This window comes from Gavialis gangeticus, unplaced genomic scaffold (assembly GCF_001723915.1).
Source record: "Gavialis gangeticus isolate Ggan-Ray unplaced genomic scaffold, GavGan_comp1, whole genome shotgun sequence".
In the NCBI taxonomy this organism is placed as follows: Eukaryota; Metazoa; Chordata; order Crocodylia; family Gavialidae; genus Gavialis; species Gavialis gangeticus.
Genome location: NW_017729022.1, coordinates 22,198,390 through 22,217,413, shown reverse-complemented (window position 1 = coordinate 22,217,413; position 19,024 = coordinate 22,198,390). Strand labels below are relative to the sequence as shown.

The 19,024-nt window shown below is 38.8% G+C and overlaps 1 protein-coding gene across 2 annotated transcripts in view; it reads right to left on the bottom strand.

Annotated features, from left to right (window-relative positions):
* Positions 1 to 747: 747 nt before the first annotated feature.
* Positions 748 to 19,024, bottom strand: part of TBK1 (TANK binding kinase 1) — a 53,270-nt gene continuing 34,993 nt past the window's right edge. For both annotated transcript variants that reach the window (XM_019514661.1, XM_019514662.1), the window contains exons 12-21: positions 17,686 to 17,787; positions 13,644 to 13,722; positions 11,572 to 11,693; positions 10,475 to 10,551; positions 10,085 to 10,124; positions 7,244 to 7,345; positions 7,056 to 7,152; positions 5,597 to 5,703; positions 5,106 to 5,177; positions 748 to 3,693 (exon numbers count right to left, since the gene is read on the bottom strand). In XM_019514661.1, coding sequence (XP_019370206.1) covers positions 3,642 to 3,693; positions 5,106 to 5,177; positions 5,597 to 5,703; positions 7,056 to 7,152; positions 7,244 to 7,345; positions 10,085 to 10,124; positions 10,475 to 10,551; positions 11,572 to 11,693; positions 13,644 to 13,722; positions 17,686 to 17,787 — 850 coding nt within the window. In that variant the 3' untranslated portion in view covers positions 748 to 3,641. The remainder of the gene's footprint in view (positions 3,694 to 5,105; positions 5,178 to 5,596; positions 5,704 to 7,055; positions 7,153 to 7,243; positions 7,346 to 10,084; positions 10,125 to 10,474; positions 10,552 to 11,571; positions 11,694 to 13,643; positions 13,723 to 17,685; positions 17,788 to 19,024) is intronic.

The following is a 19,024-nucleotide window of genomic DNA, read 5'->3' as shown; positions in this document are numbered from 1 at the left end:
TACACTTCCCTTCATAGTGTCCAGCAGTGGGGTTTGAACACCTTGACTTTCAAATCAGTAACTTACAGCTGTAGGTCAATGAGTAAAAGCCTAATGTCCATAATTCTTCTAGAACAAGTAGTAAAGAATTTGACTTAAATATTTACAGTAGTTGTAAACCTACATCCTAGCCAGTAGTAGACTTCAGAATTGGACCAATTCTGGCTCTAAAGTTACCCAAAGCAGTTTTGTCTAGCTCCAGTTTGTTTCCTGTTTTGTTTTCTCTTTCTTTTAAGGCTCCATTTATGGTTAAAGAGGTTTAAGGTGGCACACCTCCTGATTTTTATAATCTTTACAATAGCATTACAATCTATTTTTAATGAATTCCTACATGTAGCTATGGGGACCTTTAACATCTATTGTGCTATTGTGTTAGCACTGATTCAGCTCAGCCTGTGGCACTTCCTGCAGAGAAAGGGCATAAGCAGTTTTAGCACTACGTAACTCTGCCCAGAACTCTGCTGGCATCTAGCCTATGCTTGCATTTGCACTATTGTACAGGATAGAAACCGGCTTTTCTGTGTTTGGATAGCAACCAGAGTAATCCGAGTGCCAATGCAATCTAAATAATGTTTTAACATTTATAATCTTCATCCCTTTAATTCCCTGGATTTAGAGAAGGTAACAAATGTTTTACTGTGAAAAGTAAGAAGCCAATATAGTTTTAAGTAAAAAAAACAAAAAAAAAAGACGACAAGAAGGCATAAATTATTAAAACACATCATGGAAATATAGTGACACTGTATTCATCGAAACAGTAATTCACTCATGCATTTTTACAACTAATATGTAGACAGGCTTGTTAAATTAATGGATTATAGTAGCGTATTACAGTAGAATCCCAAAACAGTAAATCAGCTTCAGATGGAAAAACAACATACTATTTTTCATTGCCTATTTTCTTAAACCAAGCCTACAATACCTCATAGAATGATGGACAGTATCAGGACACTTGATAAGAACACAGCCAATTGCATGGTACAGAATTATGCATCACGGCCAATAAGATTTTTTATAAAAAGCAATTGTCTTACTGATTGTTTACTACAGTTGACTACAAGTCTGTTAGTGATGGTGTAACAAGATACATTTCCCACAGTGATTTTTAACAAGCCTATATACATTACTGATGTGCTCACAAAACTAAAACCAGCAGTATTTTAAAGTGAACATTATAAAGCAACATGATACAAAACAGCAACATTTTCATTCTTGTGACAGTAGTAAGCCAGTGTATATTGTGATATACAAAATATGCTTACAACAATTAACCTTCCACCATTCAACCTGCTTCAGTGTAAGCAAACAAGATGTCTGTAGCTGACTCCTTGTTTCTTTCATTAAAAAACTAGATACTCCAACCAACAAATCAATTTATTTTGCAAAATTAAGATTCCTTAAAATAATTAATGTTAGCATTACAGAAAATTGCAGGAATTCTAATATACATATATGTGCAATTTAAGGAACCGATTCTCTAACACAGAAGACATAGGCAGATAAACTAGGCAGACACACACAGGCTCCGGCTTCTTTCTGCCTGGAGGAACTCCTACCCCACTGCCCAGGCCCTCTGCAAGGAGGTAAGCACTCATATGTACAAACATTTTTTTTTAATTGGGTGCTGTTCAATTCACAAAAGATATGGAAGGGTGACTCAGTAGGACTGAGAATCACTGCTCTAACATCTCTGTGCATAAAATTTTCAATGGGATTGCTGGCATGAGTAAAATCATTCGCATGTAGATAACACTGAATGAAATAAACACTTTGAATGCCATGACAAACCCAGACCACCTCCCCCCATAATTTTTATGCAACAAAATGGCTGCTATTTTGCACAGTAATTTTCTCCCAAAAATTCACAAACCAAGATGCATCATTCCCCCTACAGATGTTTAAAAGATTTTTCATTAGTTCAGCTAACATTTCAAGTTGGTAAGGAGCAAGTAGTCAGAAGGAAATCCAAGACCATCATTCAAAATGGGAATCTAGTATCCAAGACAGTAAAGCAAAGTATATCCCTTGCTTTAATATCAGAGCAACTAACCATAAATGAAAACTCAAGAAGCTATTATTTTAAGTATAAAATGAAAATATTTACAGTTATATTTTGAAGTTGTTATTCCTGTTCTGCGATAGAAACAGAAAGAAAGGGAAACATAGCAAATTGAGTTTTATGCACAGCTGTTTAGTTGGCTGTTTTTTATTATTACGAAAAACCCTGAATAACCTGGGATCCATCTAAAAGAGGGACTGCATACTACCATGTGTCCAATTTTAGCAATTAGGAATGGCTGCAAATAGCAAAGCAGTACAGAATTACTACCGAACCCCTTTGTACTATACATACTTCTAGACAAGACAGAATATTTGTTTCGATTTTAATTTTATACATTTCAAAGCAGATTATTTCATGCTACATGTTTGGGTTGAGCTGTGTAGTTTGAAGTTGAGAAAAATCATTAACTTGAGTTGGGCTGGGTGAAATTACTGGTTTTGCTTGCACTAATGTTTGTATTTAATAGCTGCTTCTGACTGCAAGCTTTTTAAGTGACAAAAGCTAAAAGGTAGAAGAAGCCACAGACATTCATCTTTTTACTGCCAAGTTTAGCAAAATGGCCATAAAATAAGCAACATCATCCCTCATTGGTAGGTTTGGTCCTTTTCTGAGAATTAAAATTAATAAATTATTTTTCTAATAATAAAACTACTGAAACTGGCTTATGACTTCCAACAACGAACAACCACCATGCTGAGGCCCCTTGTCTTCTCTTCACCCTCATGGTGACCCCCCTAAATTGGAGGCTGAGAAAAGCCATTTTAATAAAACCTTATCTTTAACAAGAGTATTTCACTCACGGTAAGAACCAAGCCCCCAGATGAATTCTGAGGCTGCTGTGCTCTACAAAATGAATCAAGCGTTCTTTTAAATATTTAAAGTTTTGCACTTTGATCCGGAATTTGCAAGTCAGAACACTTACCCTTCTATAAGTTGCCTATATTAGCTTAGAATATAGTCATACAATAATTACAGAGAATATGGTGCCAAATATGGAGTGGAATAAGAATGTAATTTTAAAAATTATTTTTATATGTTCTCTCACATATAAGCGTACTGATAGCTTACAAGGGGATGAGGAAGAAATGCATCTCTCTCTCTCTCTCTCCTGTATTCATAGCTCCTGTTCATACTGAATTACAGAAGCAAGGCAAGGCAAAATGGTCTTCAAATTTCACAGATCATGAGCAGTGTCCTCAGCTACATACTGAAGTAATACTCACCAAAATGCAAAAAGGGTCAACATTCACAGCAAATAAATGACAGTTTATCAATGCATTTGCCATTAACCTTTGCTAGAGTTCTTTGAACAAGTATGTTTCCCAGGGTAATTTTAAACATGAAGAGCCATTCCATTTTAACATTAACAAAAAAGATATCATTTTTATATTTACAGTATAATACATATTTACACAATTTGTTAAATACTAGAATTACAGAAGACACAAGTAGGTACAGAATTGTTTTCTGCACTTAAATGCCCCAGACAGTATTTTTTTTCTCCAAAAAGCTAACCAGTCTTTTTAGGCTTCTTTGAAGGCTAGATACAGTCTACGTTCCGAAGGCCACCATCCATAGTCAAAGCACCAAACCTAATTGAAAGAAACAGTTTATTCTTAACTCATTCAAATGTGTTCAATATACAATCAATTAACATTTACCCAAGTATAAAAAGGAAATATTTTCTTTCCAATTTCATTCGAGTGTAATGTAATTGTGCTCCTTCCCTTGCATATAACCTCAAGAAACATTTATTTCTTGAATATAATTCTTGTATGCACAGAGAAATCATGTGAGAAGTAAGTATAATGGTACATTCCTTCTGTATAGAGCTACCATTGATAGTTTTGCTTGATTGCTAATATCCCAGTAAACCAGAGTAGTTTTGGATTTTGTACTTCTCTGGGCAAAATTAGTGAATAACCCTAGGTGTAACAAGTGCCACCAATTAAAGCACTTTAAAAAACTCTTATAAAAAGCAAGACAAACTTTCTTCATCATCCTTCAGTAGATGAGAAGCTACAAGAATAACTCTTACAAATTCAAATAAAAACTGGACAGTCACACTAGCTGAATGGTAAACAACAATTAATTACTATGACTAATTTATCAGTGGTTTTAACTTTATGAGGCATAGTGTCTCAAGATACAGTACACACTTATTTTTTATATTTATAATGAAAAACAAAAATGTTGAGCATGAATTGTACTCATTGTGATTATGTAAAATTTCTTACTACAAAAAAATCAATGCTCCCTATACACAAATTATGTATAGAGAAAAAATAATCAGTTAAAAGATAGACTTTGTACTATTACATGCACTTCTGCTTTGCACTCACTGCCAAAGTAAAAGATAGTTTTGCAAAACAGAACAGTTCACTGTCTTGCTAACCCAGGAAAACCTGAAGAGAATTTAATAGTTAGTGCAAGCATTAACTGGCTTGAGAACTATCAGGAGCAGATTCTATTATGAGTCAGTGTATATAAACATTAGGGAATGACTAATTATGCTTTAATAGATGACAGTGTAGTTAATGTGTTTTGTACACAAATAAACAGGACTCTGGTGGGGATTCAATGCACAAAGTAAGAAGACCACAGCAATGAGTTAGCCCAGTGATTGATTAACCACATTTCACTGTAAAATTATACCAAAGGGATGGCTGAAATGTAAAAATTTAGAGAGAGACTTGTCAGACTCTTCAGGAAGTACAGCTTCAATCTAGCATTACCCACCCTAAGCAACAGTTACTTCCATCAGCTGGCTCCAAATTATTTTACGACTTATGGTATGCAAATCAGAATTTGACTTCCATAGTACTACAACAAATAGCACTTTTGTTTAAAGCATGAAATGCTTCTCAGAACAGCAATTTAGGAATGCGTAATTCCTACTACAGTTTGGAAAGTCTATAGTATATCTTTTGTTCATCTCCTTGCTCACTGGATCCATTAACAATATCAAATTAGCTCCTCCCTTAAAGTGGATATATCTACTTGCCTTTCTAAAATGTGATTATTCTCAGCTAATTCTTTAACAACACCCTCCATCTCTTCTTTCAATTTCTTCATGCTATAAAACAAAAAACAGAAGGAAGCTTTTTTATTATTACAGGGAGTGATTATCCATTGCAGTCACTGCCACTTTTAATATTATGACAGACAATAGTGAAAGCACTTTAATGGAAATAGTTTCTTCAGTACAATAAAATATTCTAATGCTCCCCAAACACTACCATGACTCTTTACAATAAAGTTTTGACAACTTGCCATTGTGTGAAAAAGATGGGAAAACATTATGTTGGCAACTGAGGAAAAAAAACAAGTGAAGAGGAAAATGGAAATGGTGAAGCGTATATTGCTTTTATCTCCCTGTTTCTACAAGCACATCATTTAGCATTACAAGTCTGCTTTTGTAACTGACAAAATTCCTGAGCTTAATTCAGGGGTTTACAGAAGGTGCAGGAATGATACTGATGCAGAAATTCTTACCCAAGAGTCATTTCCACTAATGTGTTTGAACTTGGATAAACTTGATTCATGGTAGGTTTCATTCCAGCAGAAGCAGCAAACATTTTTTGTGGCAGAGTGTCCTGTAACTGTAACCAGAAAGTAAGTTATGCGGCCTGTGTAAGATCACGGATCAACAAGCTGCCACATGCTCCTCAACACTCACAACAAAATCTTTCATTTAAATTTTCACAAATGCTGTGAAAATGGTTGGGCACAGGTGTGCTGCGACTGTGGCTTGTCATGCTGATGATCAGTGGCTCAGTGGTTCTGAGTACTGGAGACAGGAGGATCAATTCCTGTTTGTTGCATTTATCGGTTGGCTATTATCTTGTACTTTGATTGTAAGCTCTTTGAGGGAGGGTCTTTCTCCCTGTTGTATGTTTGTTGAGAATCTAGTAAATGGAGCCCTGATCCATGGGCTGGGACTCTGTGAACTACTCTAACTAGAACACAATCAATTCAATAGTGACACTGTTCCACCCAGACTTCTGCTTGGGACTTTCAGCAGCAGATCCCACACCTTTTCATTTTACATTTTGTTTTAAATAAATCTTTATACTACATGTAAATACATACACTATTATGCCCTGAGCTTTGTTTTGTATCTGTGCATAATATATAATGACGAATAATAAATATAATTTAATCATCTGATATATCTTTAAGGAATAGCTATATACTGCAGAAGAAAGCAGGATATGTCCTTTTGTGCTTCAATATTCCTCAGCAGCCTGGCTGTTAAATGATTCCAGTGGCTGTAAATAGATAAACACCCCAAATGGTCACTGAATCAACATTAAAATTCTTGCCTTTTGGAAGAGATGTGAATTGTTGCCTCCAATTTTATAGGGCTTTTAAAGAGTGGTTTTACTTAGGAGTGACAGTAAAAATGACACCACAGGGTTCCTAGACTGGGACACAGGAACCCTGGTACATTTCCCAGTTTTGCCAGAAACTGTATGACACCTTGAGCATGTCACAATCTTCTTGTGCCTCAAATTTCCCCACTCTTGACCCTGGCTGTAAAATGCACATAACATTTCTCTACCTTGTTGTATTAAGGCAAGATAAATGTGTTAATATTTAAGGTGCTCAGATACTACTGTGATAGAAGCCACAAAGAACAGATAAATGTTTCTCAATGCTCTTATATCAAATCCTCAGATTTAATGCTCAGATTTAAATTTAAAAAAAACTTTGTAAATTTATCCTGGGCTCAGAATCAGACTGGTTTAGAACTAGTCTGTGCATCAGTACCAGCAATAAAACTTCTGCAGATCAAATTATCGTATCGCTGCAGCTCTACTGCTTTCAGTAGCTTTACACAAGTTTAAATGGAACTTAATAAGAAGTGGGGTCAATGCTGTTGAGGATGCACAACAGAGAATAAAATCCTTTGCTCAGTCTAAATACTGGACACAATTTATGAACATTATACCTCATTTATATAGTCCTGGTATTTGGATATCTCTTCGTCAGTGTCATAACACTGGTTGGTAAGAGTCAGTAACTGTTTCCGTAAATGAAGCATTTTTCTGGAAACAAAAATAAATTTTCTTTTAAAAAGGCAACCATAAAACCATGGTGCTGTCAACACTGTTGAACTTTACAAAATCAATCTCTTGCCTCATCCAATCCTCAGCCTTGTCCAGAAATGTATCATACTTGCTGACACATTCATCTTTGAACAGAGATAAGGCTTTTGTGGCATGCAAATACAGCTTCTGCCTGTAATACAGAAATAGTCAAAAGAACATTGTTATACCACTGCCAGTACCTCATTTCACAAACTAACTTTTTAAAGCTGAAATATATAGTGTCAAAATTGAGGGGAGGGGAGTGGCATTTTTTCAATAGTTATTTGTCCATTAATGTAACATGCAAGAATTTAGTATGCTGCATGAACTACAGGTTATACTACAAAAACAATATCACAGAAGATGAAATGTACTATTTGAAGCAATGTCTGACTACCGCAACTAAACTGTTCAGTGATATTCTTTATATTTAAAATATATTTGAATAAAGCAAATGATTGATTAGATTCAAACAGAAGGGGTAGAGTCTATTAGTATTTTTATCAGTATTTAGACCATACCTAGGAGAACCAGTCACAGAAGAGGACTGCATTGTCCAAGGTGGGGTACACATACTCTCATGCCCCAAAGAGCTTACTTTATGAAACAAAAGAACACACAGATACAGGCAGAGTTGGGAGGGAGAAACAGTAGAAAACAATGAGATAATACCAGTCAGCATGATAAGCAATGGTCTCATACACCAGCTGCTTAACCATGTATGTTGGGAGGTGGGAAACACACAGGTACAGGTATATACTACAGAACATGGAATCATGTGATGTGAAATTTTGAAAGACCGAGACCACATGGAAGCTTTCAGCATTTTGCAAACTAAAGTCTTGCATGATTTATAGTTACTACTCAACTAGTAATATATGTATAATCAGCACATCGGTTTCTCATTAAGCCCAAACCTATTATTCATTTGGAAAGCAACTAAAACAAATACTGCTCACTTACTGATTCAGTGATAAAAAGCTACATGGAAAATTAGGGGAGCAGCTAGCCCAGGGTATAATTGTACTGTAAACAGAAAGATGAGAGTTCTCAGGCCAGCAGGATCAAAATCACTGAAGACGCATAAGTGAATACTTTATGCCACCCTTTAGCGATTTTCTCAGGGTACATGAAGTAAAATGGAATATGATCAGGATCCAAAAAGGACTTGGAATGTTCCCAAGGACAGAGTCATAGAAGAAAAAAAAATCTGTATTCAAAGCATGAATAGGAACTCTGTTAGGATCAACTAACCTGCTAGTACAAAGATTTCTTTACTAGATGTACAGGCCTAATCTACTTCAGGTATTTTTCATAAGTTTATTTAAGTTTCTACTAGTGGTACAGCTCTAGGGGGACCTAACACAGATATGTCACCAGCATCCATTTTTTAATCTTGCCATAGGATTTTATATATTTATATAGATTGCTGACAGACACTGGGGGGGAGGGGGGAGGGAGAAGGAAGGGGAGAAGAATTAAACACGCTCTACCAGAACCAGCAGCATGTTAGTTTGACCCAGCGCTGCAACTGGAAACACAGGAAACCCTCGCTATTCGCGGGTTCGGCATTCGAGGTTTCAAATATTCACGAATGCTGAACCCTCATCTTAAATACGCTTAAAGGAACTCCTTGGCAGCTTCGCACTTGCCACTGCCACCATACTCCCACCACCGCCAGCGCAGCTGTTCCCCACCCCAGCCACTGGAGGCACTGTGTTCATGAATGCAGACGGTGTTCATGAACACAGTGCCTTATTCGTGGATTTTGCCATTCACGGGGGATATGAGAACGTATCCCCCACAAATGTCAAGTGTCTCCTGCATAGATCAGGCACTTCAGCAGGGCTTTTTGGCACTTTTATCTAATAGCTGACTCAATCAGTGCCTGATCTATAAAGATGCTGTGCAAGCCAGGTCCAACTAAAGTGATGCCTCTTCTGGCCATGTGCTAGGCTCAGTTCAGGGTTACATGGAATTTAAGGTGAAGCGCCATTTTGTTTTGTTTTTTATATCTGTAAGCAGCCATAACCCCTATTATACATTCATTTCACTTATTAGAAAGCTATGCCACAGCCTCATTCACCTAATAGTTATAATTTCCAATATAAAATGTATTCACATTTGTTCTTCTACCAACATTATTCATTTATCTTGAGTAGCTCTCCTCCCTTCTTAGTGTCTGCCCTACTTAGAGCTGCTTTTGGGCAGTTAAACGACACTGTGGTTAGAAATACTCATGCTCCATACATGTTAGGATTCCTCCATTAATCCCATGAGTAGTGCTGCACTGGTGGCAGTAACAGCAAGTGATTTTAGGGAAAACTCTGTAAACACCACTTAAAGGTAGCAAGTTAGAGGAATGGGGAATTACATTAATGCCTACTTTATGCCCATGGAATTTTCTGAAGAATAAGTTAACACAATGATTTAGTCAACTAACCTTGCTCTTATCAGTAACCAGAAGCTACTTCTGACACAAACATAATAAAGTTCTCATAAGCATTGAATTTCCTTTTTCTCCTGCAAACAGCAGGCACACTTATACAACTTTGGAGTTCCTGTAACAAAGTCCATATCTCCAACCTTGCCTGGAGGTAACATTGTCTACATTCACAGGCATACTAATAACACTACTCTATTCACAAGCAGCAGCAAATTCTAATAATAAATGTATTGTATAAATGTGTTATATGTTGTCTATAATAAATAAGTTATGGTACTTGACGGAAGTTAAAAAAAACAAAACAACAACAAAAAACCCAACAGATGCAGTCCTGTCAAAGTTTACAACACGGATCAAATGGGGACCAGAAGAAAGGGTAAATAGGAAAAATATGCAACCTGAAAGCATGAGTGAATTTCTAAAAGCAATCTAAAACTCACTTACTTGTCAAATTTGTGGATTTGTTCCTCATTATAAGGAAGTCCTAAAAATCAGAGAAGATTATAGATATTATTCTTAATTCTAGTAGTCATCATCCCCAATAAACTATAAAAAATCCACAGCCATCATTAGTGGTATGGATTTCCCTCTCCTATGGAAAGCATACACATGTAGTTACTTTTAGAACAGCAGCTTCAATTTATAAAAAACAAGTTTATAGTTTATTTATGCTCTCAGGTGGTTCCCCTAATTGCTATCCTGCAAAACAAGCTCACTGTCGCTCACCTCTCCCCATTGCTAAAAAGACTATCAAAACACACAGAGAGCTGACTTGTTTTTTATACTCTTAATCATTTCCTGATTTACTTTTAGTATAAACTGAAGGTTACTTACTACGTTCTGCTTTGTCTTTTTTGAACTGATAATAAATATCGGTGATAGAACTCAGCAGTACTTGCAGTTTCTCTGGACTAGAAGAAAAAAGGTTAAATTAAAATTAATTTTACATAGGACTGGAAGGTTTATGATTTACCAAGTCCAGTCCTCTTTATTCACAGGCAATCATTTACTCAAGGAATCTACATCAACAAGGCGGAATACCAGAAACACAAAGAACATCCTACAAACCTGCCATAGTAAAAAAAATCAGGGGAAATGGACACTGCCAATACCCTGCCACTGCAATAATAGGGAGGCTGTTGCTTAACATATGCTCAGAATATCTCAGGAAGAAGGCTACGGTCCATGTTACACAGGAAGGCAAAACACATCCTAGAAGACATTTCCAATTTGAAAATTTGCTTCTTAACCCCAAATTTGACAACCAATATGACCCTGAGGAAAAAGCAAAACCCTTCAGTCAGGAACCTGAGTTTACCAAATATCAGCAGGAGGATCAGTGCACTCCAGACAAAAAGACTTCTGTTGATGGTAGTCTTTTGTAGAGTTTAGATAATAGTTTGTATGGGATAGTTTGAATAGGGATGATGTAGCCTCAGGCAGGGGGTTCGACTACAGGATCTCCAGATGTCTCTTCCAGCCCTACTTCTCTATGATTCTATGAAAAAAATCCAGCCTTCATTGTGGGCAACGTCCCAGTGCTTCAGAGAAAGGTAACAACAACAAAAATTGCTAGAAGTGCAATTTGGGGAGGGGGAATTGCTTGCTGGCCCTTGAAGAAAGCCAGTAAGAGCTCTCAAGTAGGAGATTACCAGAAACCTAACTTATTACCAGAGTTACCTGAAAATCCCACAGATCCGAGACTGCAAATACAGATTACAAATACTACACAGATTACTGAGCAAGAATTTAATGCCCTGATTTCATAACCTGCATAAACTTAAGTTCAGTCTTAACTCTTGCTCATAATTCTGTTTGTGTATGCGTCTCTGTAACATATGTATATTTATTTATTCATAAGGATATTACAAATGTAGCTCAGTATAGGAAATGGAATACATTCAAATAATGAATATAAAGTTGTCACTTACTTTCTGTCTCTTGGATGTGCGCCTTCCTGATTTGCCCAGGTATCAACCAGCAACCCACCAGGAGAGAGTTTGCCTTTGATATCCTGAAAACTGGTCTCTATTGTTCCCTGAGAGCTGGAAAGCTACAAAAGAACACATTCAACTACTACCATTGCCACAAATCAAAAATTACCTCAGAGTAACTGGATCAAATATATTATTACTGAATAAGGTTTTAACCCTTTCACTACATGTTTTAACCCTTAGCTACTTAGCCAAAAGCTGAAACTGCAGATGCTGGTGAAGGCTGGCCTCCATGGGCAGATCCAAGATTTTGAAGAGTAAAAAAGGAAAACAAACAGTCTGCAGGGCTATGAAATAGAAGAGAGATCAGAAGTAACTAGCAGACAGCCGAGCTGCTGTAGGAAAAAAAAGTTAGCTTGATTAGTGGAACATCCAGATCATTAACTGAACATCCAGACCAGTCACTATGGAGTGTAAAGTAATTAGCAGGAATCAGGTAATGAGCAGTAAAGTCATTTGACTCCATTAGCACTGCCTGAATAGAAATGCCAATGCTATTGCCTGGCAGCTGGTTTTAAACTCTGGGTGGAGAAGAATTCAAAGCAGAATTGCAACAGCCCACCATCCTCTGGTTCTGTCCCTGCAGGACTCTGCCCCTCTCTCCATGCAGCTGCTGGAAGGAAGAGAGGAAAAGTGGCAGCAGAAAAACCTTGTATGGTGTTTAAACAAAGGAATCTATCTTGTGCCAAACATTTTATTTTTTTAATTCTTTTTCTGTAATCTGTTATTAAAATCTGCTTAAGTATCAAAATAACTAGGCAAATGAGCATGACAAAGACAATGAATGACTAATCTCAGACAAAACAGAGTTAGTATGTCAACCTGACTAAGAAATTTCCTGCATGGCCTGGCACAGGCTATTATCTCTGTGGCCATACTGAACTACAAGGAGGCATTACAGGCACAAGGAGAGCTGAAAGACCTATAGAACAGTGGATTCACAACACCTGGGCTGTGTGGGTGCAGCAAGGATGGTGCTGGTCAACTCCCTGTCTTCTTCCATCACCAAATGAAGGAGCCAGGTTGCTGAGCATACACACACTGGCTCAAGCAGAAAAAGCAGCAGAGACACTTACTATGGTACTGTGGATATGATTAATTCTGTTGAAAGGCAGAAATAATTAACCTAGATGCAGCAACATGGCAATCAGGTTTTGCTGCATCATTTCCTGGAACAGGCTGCCACCAAGAAATTCAAGTGTGGCGTTAGGGTTGGGGTCTGATGATCAGGAGGGAGGGAGGCTGTGGAGCTGTGCATGGGGTGAAGGACAGGGAGGGGCAAAGTGACTGTGAGCACCAGGTGTGGGTGGATCAAAAAGGTTGAGAATCATTGCTGCAGGGCACTAGGTATGGTCATGTGCCATACCTGTTCCTCCCATGAGCTGCCCAAACGATTTTATTGTTTATGTTATTTATATATATTTATTATTTATACTCTGCAAAAAATCTGCTTTGTGCCTGATCATTATAAGCTATGCTAACATTTTTCATTCTTTCTTAGATTCATGTAACCTACAGGAAAGTTATACATTAGCCACCTTCCATTTCTTATAATACTGTCCTGGGAAAAAACATTAAGTTCTTCACTGGTTGATGTGCATTTCTGTTTACCTTTTCTTAAATTTAAAACATTGGGTAGATTGCAAAGGACATTGGTATTTAAAGTGGTTCATACATACGTCAAGTTTGAAATTGTTCAAAGTGAAAGACAACATAAATATCAGATATATTTAACTGGATTAAAATATTGTAAAAAGTATTTGCTTAAAAGTTTCAGATAACAGGAAGGCCACTTAAGGGCAGCACTGGCCTGTACCAATTGAGAGTATTGTACTCTATTTACCTTCATGAAATAACCACATTTCAATATAGGTATTTAAGAACCTCTGGGAGAGCATGAAAACTTCTAAAAAACTCTAGAGGTTGCCTTAAGTAGAAATCACGTGGCTGCACTTTCAGCCTTTTGTACAGTACTAGTTTTGAGAAGGGCTTTGACTTTAGACACTTACCCGCAACAGTTTATTGTGTATCTCAGAAATCTCATCCATTTCTGTTGCTTCCAAATTGATTTCAAGTAGATTCTCATACCTGACCAGAAAAAAGTTAAACAAAACATAACATGATTACTGTGTGTAGGTCGATATATAACAAAACAAGTTAAATAATGCAGTTTGGGGATCATTTTACATGTAGGACTCTGAAGGAGAAGTTAATAAAAGCAATATACCCATTCTTATTGAAAAGGGGCAGGTTAGCAGGGGGTGAAACATTAGATTATGTTTAACTCTGAGAAACAATATGAACATTTTCCTAAGCAACAAGCCAAACATTTTAGTTTAGGAACCGGCTCTTCACCTGCTTGCTCTCCAGATTTTGACTCAAATGTAAAAAACAGCAACTTGCAATCCTAACATTTCTGCTCTTCACTAAGTGACTTCTGCTGACAACTGAAAACTATCTGCTTTAAATATATCAGTCTATTTTTTAAATTTGCCAAGCAAAAAATCCTTAAAAAAAAAAAAAAAAAGTAGTTATAGACACATCAAGAACCAGTTCTGCAATGGATGGAGGTGTTTTCCTTTTGATATATATTAAAATAATTGAGTCACAATCAAATATTATAAATGGGTCTGGTAGCACTACTTATTATTAAGACTATCTAGTTCCAGCACTATGACTTCACTTAGGACTTCGTCACAATTTAACCATTTGGATTAGATTTTCTTTTTTTTTTAAATTCCAATAAAAACAGTACAGCAATTTCCAAAAATAATGCTATGTACTCATGCATGCCTTATCCACCTTTCGTTTGAGAAGTACTAGTGTTCTCACACTTTGCAGTGAGGACTGGAAATTAGACAGAGGGGCTGCATCCACATATGTGTGGACATTTGGTTCCCTGGGGACAACTAGCGATGGCACACCTTGTGCTGCCACTAGTTGTCCCTGGGGAACACCTATGCCACGCATGCTCTAGTGTGCAGCAAGTTACCCCGGGTGGGGTAGGGGAGGCTGGGGCCAGAGCTGCGTTGGTCCTAGAAGCCTTACCTGGGGTCCTCCTGAAGTTGCAACCATGGCAATCCTGCCATGTAAAGCCTGGCTGGCAACAGAATATGGCTCTGGCTGGTCAGGCTCCAGCTTTGGGTGGCATATGCTGCTGCCACATGCGCCACTCCACTTTTTTTCCCCCATGCATTTTTTTGGCCTCTGGTGGATATCCAGGGGTCAAAAAAACCCTCTGCACTGCTCCCTTGCAGTACAGAGAACAACTGAACATACAGTATGAGGTGCTACAGATGGGTCTGTGGCACCACACAGCACACAGCCATGCTTGTCTGGACATAGCCAGGGGGTCTTTTGCCAGGCCTCTGAAAATTCTCTCAGCTGTGGTTAAGTTGGAAACAATTAAATTTGTATGCAGTTTTTCAGGTTACTTAAATGGCTAAATTCTCTGATGGCTCTGTCCACACTAAGTCCAAAGCTGGACAGGATTCTTCCTGAGCTGCTGGGGCCACACATTTGTATTGGAGATAGGGAGCCTGTCTCTCCTGTGCTTTCAACCAGTCTAAGTAGCCCAAATGAAGCCAGGCTACATGGATGACAAAGCTGTCAGAATCAAATAGAAGGGACAAGGTATGGACTTCTGGAGAGGATAGCGTGGGAGTGGAAAAAGATAATCTGGGGAGACTGACTGTCTGGAAAAAGAAATGGGGGAACTACTGGGGCAGGGAAGATGGATCCAACGAGAAGCCCCAGGAGTAGAAACCAGACTACGACAGGGACTGGTTAGAGAGGACAGGGCAGAAAGCTGGTCAAAACTTGGGAGGAAAAGGACAGAAGAAGAATCTGTGGTCACTAAAGCCCTTCTAGAGTAGCCTTGAATGAAACCGGAGATCCATTCTTCTGCTATCAGCAGACAGCTGTGAAACGTATAAAGTGCCTCATCCCAGCTACATCCACCCTAGAGGATGACCAGGGCTATCCCTAGTTGGGGGTGAATTGGGTTGACTGCCCTGGGCCCTGTGGAGTCAGGCACAGCATCTGCGGCGACTCCACGCTGCCACCGGCTTCACATCTGGCTGCTCCCCCCGCCCCATCTGGCACCTCTGGCCGCTCGGTACCCTCCTCTTCTCCCTCCACCAATTGCTGCCAAATCCGCCACTGGCTTCATCGCGTCTGGAGGCGGGGCTGATTCACCCTGAGCTCCACACCCTACTCAGTTGCCTCTGAGGATGACAACCTACTTTTGGTATCAGTTACTCTACAAAATGGCAGAATCTATGTAACAACACGTAAAGTCACCAATCCTGCTAACATGTAGAGATACCTGTAAGATTCCACACATTGCAGGGTTTTTTCTTTTACAAGAAACCTGGAAAATCTCACAAACACAACATTACATTAAAACAAGCATTATAAAGATTGTAAAGTCAAGCAACTGATTGGTTAGGAAATGACAAAATTAAGAATGGTTGTGTTATCTTCCTTGGCCCCTCTTATGCTTTGTCACACAGTCTTTCATAGCATGATAACATATTATTTTTCTCTAGGACTCCTGCCTCATTCAGTGCTCAGGATAAAACTACTTTGGAGATGAACCAGAGCTGTATAGAAAAGGAGACTGTTTGCTGGATACTTGCCTCATTTGTCACAAAAGCTAGAAGATATGTAGTAAATGAGGTAAGAATTAGAACAGGGATGGTCTGAGGAGTTTAGTGCTTTTTGTCTCTGCAAAAAGACGAGTCCTGTAAATCAGAACGTTCACAACCATGTTTCTCATTTTTCTTGTACCTCACCAGAGAGCCTGGGGTCTGATTTGCAGAAATTATAAACACAACTGCAATGAAGTGAGTAGTAGTTGCACTCTGAACCTGTACATTCTATATAATACTAAATACTGTGAAATATCAGGTCCTTGGTATCTCAAATGCTTTGCTCTTAGTCTCTCTGGGGAGAATACAAAATAAGAATAATATCCTTTTATCTCAAAGAGGTGGTGCTAATTAACATTTGTGAAGCACTCAGATTCTCTAGTGATAAGTGTCATGCAAGTCCAATATGAAAATAATTTGGTTTTCAGAGCAAGATCAGAATACATAGCCTAGGGGCCACCCACTGAACAAAAAGAAGAAAAATACTGAAGAGCTGATCATTAAGTTTATGCTGCATTAGCCAAGGGTCCTGTGGGAAACTATAAGAAGCAGATTCAAAAGGGGATGGCAGATTATGATTCTACAAACAACCGTATTCTGCTATTTTCTCATGATTTACACACTTGACTTTGCAATCTTAATGATGTTGTTCTAATGCAGTTTTTGTTTGTAATATTTCTAGAAATATTATATTCAGTCCTATGTGAGAGGCAAGGATTTCTGTGCGTAATATCTTACCAAGTGCAGGGATGGAATAGACTGAAGTTAGACCTGAAGAAGAATGTACTAAATTTGAAAGCTTGTCTAAGTCTATCCAAACCGTGCCATGCAGCTGGTCTAATAAAATATATCATCCACAAATATCCTTGCTTCTCACATATTTCCTGGCTACAATAAGACTCCAACACTACCAAAATCAATCATCTATTTTAATTTTAAAACCTTCTCTTTGCAAAAGGGAGCCCAGATTTTTAACAATTTGTTTTACTGTTCTTTATTCTTCCTTGAAACTGCTCTGCCTTTACGGCTCTTTATTCTTCCTTAAAATATAGGACAAGCTTAGTGGCTAATGCATTATTGCGAGTGACCAACTGCTTTGTCCTGCTTTTACTGTAACTTCTTAAGCAAATGGTACATCTTGACTGACAGAGAAGAGACAGCAAACTACAAAACAGTGGTCTCTTCCACTAGCTTAAGTAGCAACATTCACTGGCAGGTCCAAGCCACTGCTGACTAAATTTGATGCTGAGGCTAAGTCACAACCAACTCTAATTAAAGCATCATTAATCTGCTGCGGGAAAAAATGGTAAATATAGTTATCTTTAAATACAACATCCATTGAAGAAAATAACAACAGCAGGCAGTTTCAACCACAGTGTAATATAAAACATCTACTCACATTTTTCCAGCCCTTTCAACATTTCTGTTGCAGAAATCCAATTTAATCTCAACCTCTGTCTTCTTGTGCAACATCGTATTGTAATCTTCCTTGATTATTTCACTAGAAAGTATAGCATTCGTCTATCAAAAAAGGCTTTCACTTCTTTCATTGCATAACTTTGCCTACACTAATAATAGCGGCTAGTGGAGAGCAACCTCTCTTAAGATTTCACATTCTGTCATAAAATGACAGTCCAAACTTTGGGAAGATATTACTAATGCAAGGGCTAGATATATACAGGACTTAAAGATGTACACAAGTCAGGAACCACAATAAATAATTTTTAAAGAAACTGGCTTACAGAGTGAAGTCCAGATCCCAGAGAGTCAGGTGTCTGGGTGTCACACATATGACCCAGAGGCAAGATCCAGCCCACAGACTTGTATCATCTGGCCCCTGGAGCTGCCCTGTGGGTCTCAAAGTGAACTGCAGACAGCATACAGATGGGCCAGATGGCTTGGCCTGTTGCACATTCCAATTTGCATCCTGGTGCAGCTGCCACGAGCAGCACAGCCTTGGAACAGAAGTGGCCACTCTGGGGCGCCGGGGTCCAGGGTCAACAGCAGCTGGAGCAGGACCATGCCATATACAGCACCCACTCCAGGTCCAGAATACAGGGCCAGACTGTGGGTCCAGTCTAGCCTACAGACCTGCCCCATGTCATGCATCTGGCCACAGTACCCTTACCCACAAGGCCAGATGAGTTGGACATTGCTGCCTTATGAAGTGCATGAAGAGAATTAGGGGCCTCTGAATGGTAATCCAAGGAAACAATGCTGAGAAAGCAGCCACCTAGAGCTAGCCAATAGGAAATGTTAAGCGCAGGAGTTATAATCCTGTCCTTCTCCAGCACCTAAGTCAGGGTTGCAGGCAGGCGCTTCCAACCACTTGGGATTCAGGGCCCAAAATTCTCTAATGAGGGCAGATGTCCATAGAGGTGCATCGATACATTGGTCCCCTATCAGATCAGCACTGATATAAGGAAAATTGACAGTACTGGCAATCAACTTTTTTTGGCTGATGTGGCCAATAATGTCACTGATAAATGCCACGTGCATGTGCGCAACTGCAGCACAGCATGCAGGCAGCCAGGAGCACAGCCCTGCAGTGTGGAGAGCAGTATTGGGCTGGTAAATCTGTTGGGTTGGAAGGTGTGGGGGGAAACCAATCAAAGTCTCCTCAGTGAGGGAGGGTGTGGGGCTGGAACAGGAACTGCACAGCCGGGGCGCAGGACAGAGCTGCAAATGGCTCATCTGGGTGGCACAGGAGCTCCCACAGCTATGCATACCCTGGGAAG